Here is a 2,766-nt window from a genome sequence, read left to right on the forward strand (position 1 = left end):
AGTATTTGAATACCATTTGCTATCCCTTTAAAAAGCGCATCTTCTTATAAATGCACACGATTTGTTTGTTGTTATGTGATCGACATTTTTCAATCACCTAAAAACAATGGCTACCAAGGAAGCGATCAACAGAATCACACGAAAATAAACATTGAATTTACATGTTATGGGGTTGAAATTTAAATTGAATTTACATGTTATGGGGTTGAAAATTAAAGTGTCTGTTTGTTGGCAATACCAGCTTGTGGTTAGGTCAGTTGTCAATTGTACGTCTCCTAGCTGATGGCGACGCGACAACAAACATTTCGAACATTAAATCACAGGTTTGATGGCAACCAAAATACTTTGAAAGCGCAGGTGTACCCGCAATAATGTCTCACCGAAATCAGTATGAGACAACATAAACTATGGAGGGGAAGAAAACTTTAATTGAATGTTTATTGAATATGAATTCTAAATCTAACATTTTAGCAGTCAGACGAAGAGAGGGATCTAAATTCTCCGCATCCATTAATAGTTTGGATAACGATGGGGGCAGATGCAACACCATCTTGAACAAGGGTGATCACATGCACTCCGGATGATAAACACTCAGGGAGATTAATGGTAATCGTGTTAGGCAAAGCAATTGAAGGGAGAACTCCTAACATGATGGGTTTGTTTCCGAACAAGACAGTAACAGGAGATGCGCTGTCTACAGCATATTCTATCGTAAGGGGGTTGCAGGTCAAGACGATTTGATTTGGTAATGGATACGTAACAGCGATAATCTGGCCATATGAAAATCCAACAACGGAAAGTAAAACAGTAAAGCTAAAAACAAGGAGTTTGCTATAAATCATTTCTTGATACCAACAATAAAAGGCCTACTTTAAGTACCATGCATGAGTGTTTGTTTGTTTTTTCAAAACCCCATAACAACGATGCTGTGTTCTGATAACAACGATGATTATTTGAAGATGTTGCAAAAACAACGCATAGACGACGGGCTTTTCAATTTAAAATTTCAACTTCAACTTTTTTTGTAAATGCCCAATGCTGCAATGAGGATGTACACATATTGTCTCCCCTCAATTCGCCGGAAATATTCCTCAAATGTTTCAGAAGCCGCCTCCAAATATATCTTCAAAAGGTCGCCAACTTTTTCCTCGAACCCATTTTCTAATTATGAACTCCGAGCCAAAGATTCGCAGCAGAAATCCGATCCCTTTGAACGGCCAAATCCTGCTGCTAAAAAGGCATATCTTCTGCCTTCAAGCCTATCTTTTTACAGCACTCATCCTACTTTTTTTGACACAATTTCATTGCTAAACGATATTTTCAAAAGGATATCATCGTTTTCGTTGTTGAACTTGAGTGAGGAAGACCTTTCCTATGCGTTGTTGATCGATATCCCATCGGCGATTCGGTTTCCATCCGAGCTGAAGAAGAACGCAAAGAACAAAACCCTTCCCAACTTTTCAATTATTTACAGTTTGGATAAATTGCAGGGCCGTTCAGAATCTTCAAAAGCTGATGTTTCGATATTTTCGTTGCGTTCTTTGCTGAGCGAAGAGTCTTTAAGCATTTGGAAGTCTTTAAAGGAAATGGAAAGAATCCTTGGGTGTCCACTTAGTGAGAGGATGTACTATCGTTTATGTTTGAAATTATCGCTTGTCCAAAAGTTGTATGAAAATTGCCCGCCTTCAACTAATCTGACTTCATTCTTGGAAGGATGGAAACGGTCAACAGTTTCTGAAGGTTCTGATTTAGAGAAGCATGGACCTACAGAATATAAGCTTAGAGAAGTAGACTCTCTTGGTCGCATACACACGACCGCATCAAAGAAGTGTGCAAAAGCGGAACTGTGGTTATACCCGCAAAGCTTGGCTACTGCTGGGTCTATTTACGAATACCCCTCTTCAATCTGGCCTATATTTGTCAATGGAAAACCGATGCATATTTATTTTGAAGGAGACATCAAAAAAATAGTATCCATAATAACGCCGCTCGAAGCGACCAATAGGCATTCTTCTTACTGCATATGGGCCTCGGCCCATGGGGGTGGATTAAAAGGTTCGATAGCGGTTTTTACCAATATTACCTATAGGTAGGGCGGATGCTATAAAGATCGCCCTTGCAAGGGCATTAGCAAGCAAAGAGCCGGCCCTTCTTTCTCTGTTAGCAAATCTTGTTGATGGAGATGGACGACGGGTTGAGCGAAAAAAATATGGCCAACCCAAGGCTCGTAGGCAGTTCACCTGGGTCAAAAGATAAATTAATTACGAAATCACAACGACCCACATAATAAGTGTACATTTTCTTTATTTGAATTTCTTTTTTTGGTGCCAAATTAGAAATTAACGTGTGCACTTGAAATGACATTTTAATTTCCTTATTTTTAAGCGTGTGGGAGTTTATGCTTTTTTACCTTCAATGTCCATACTTCTTTGTCTCACTCGGGATATAAAGCACTTTAGTCGCTCCATTTGCCTCCAAAGACGGCCTCGTTGGAAAAGCTTTAATGCTGGCGTTTCCGTAAGGCTTAGGGTATCTTTTTTCTCCTCGTTCTCGGGTCAGGATGCTTGTGCCGGTTCTTCTGTCCATCCAGTGCAAAACAATGACTTTGAATCGGGGTTTTTCAGTGAGCTAAAACAGGTGATTTCTCTCCTTGGTGGGAAGGGTGCTTCTTTTGACACCGTGACGGGAAAGTATTTTTGTTTGCGAAGAAAGATCCTAAGGCTCGATGATAACGACGTTGATACGGACGATATGATTGCCATGTTT

The 2,766-nt window shown here is 39.9% G+C and overlaps 2 protein-coding genes across 2 annotated transcripts; one reads left to right on the plus strand and one right to left on the minus strand.

Moving 5' to 3' along the window:
• Positions 1–467: 467 nt before the first annotated feature.
• DI09_250p10 (uncharacterized protein) lies at positions 468–842 on the minus strand (the record flags this gene model as incomplete). Its single annotated transcript, XM_013382860.1, has 1 exon — positions 468–842. The coding sequence occupies one exon, from the start codon at positions 840–842 to the stop codon at positions 468–470; it is 375 nt and encodes a 124-aa protein (XP_013238314.1).
• A 186-nt stretch (positions 843–1,028) lies between these two features.
• DI09_250p20 (uncharacterized protein) lies at positions 1,029–2,256 on the plus strand (the record flags this gene model as incomplete). The annotated part of the gene is made up of 2 exons (XM_013382861.1): positions 1,029–2,055; positions 2,090–2,256. The coding sequence occupies 2 exons, from the start codon at positions 1,029–1,031 to the stop codon at positions 2,254–2,256; spliced, it is 1,194 nt and encodes a 397-aa protein (XP_013238315.1).
• Positions 2,257–2,766: the final 510 nt, after the last annotated feature.

This window comes from Mitosporidium daphniae (assembly GCF_000760515.2).
Source record: "Mitosporidium daphniae strain UGP3 chromosome Unknown contig-250, whole genome shotgun sequence".
NCBI lineage: Eukaryota > Fungi > Microsporidia > Mitosporidium > Mitosporidium daphniae.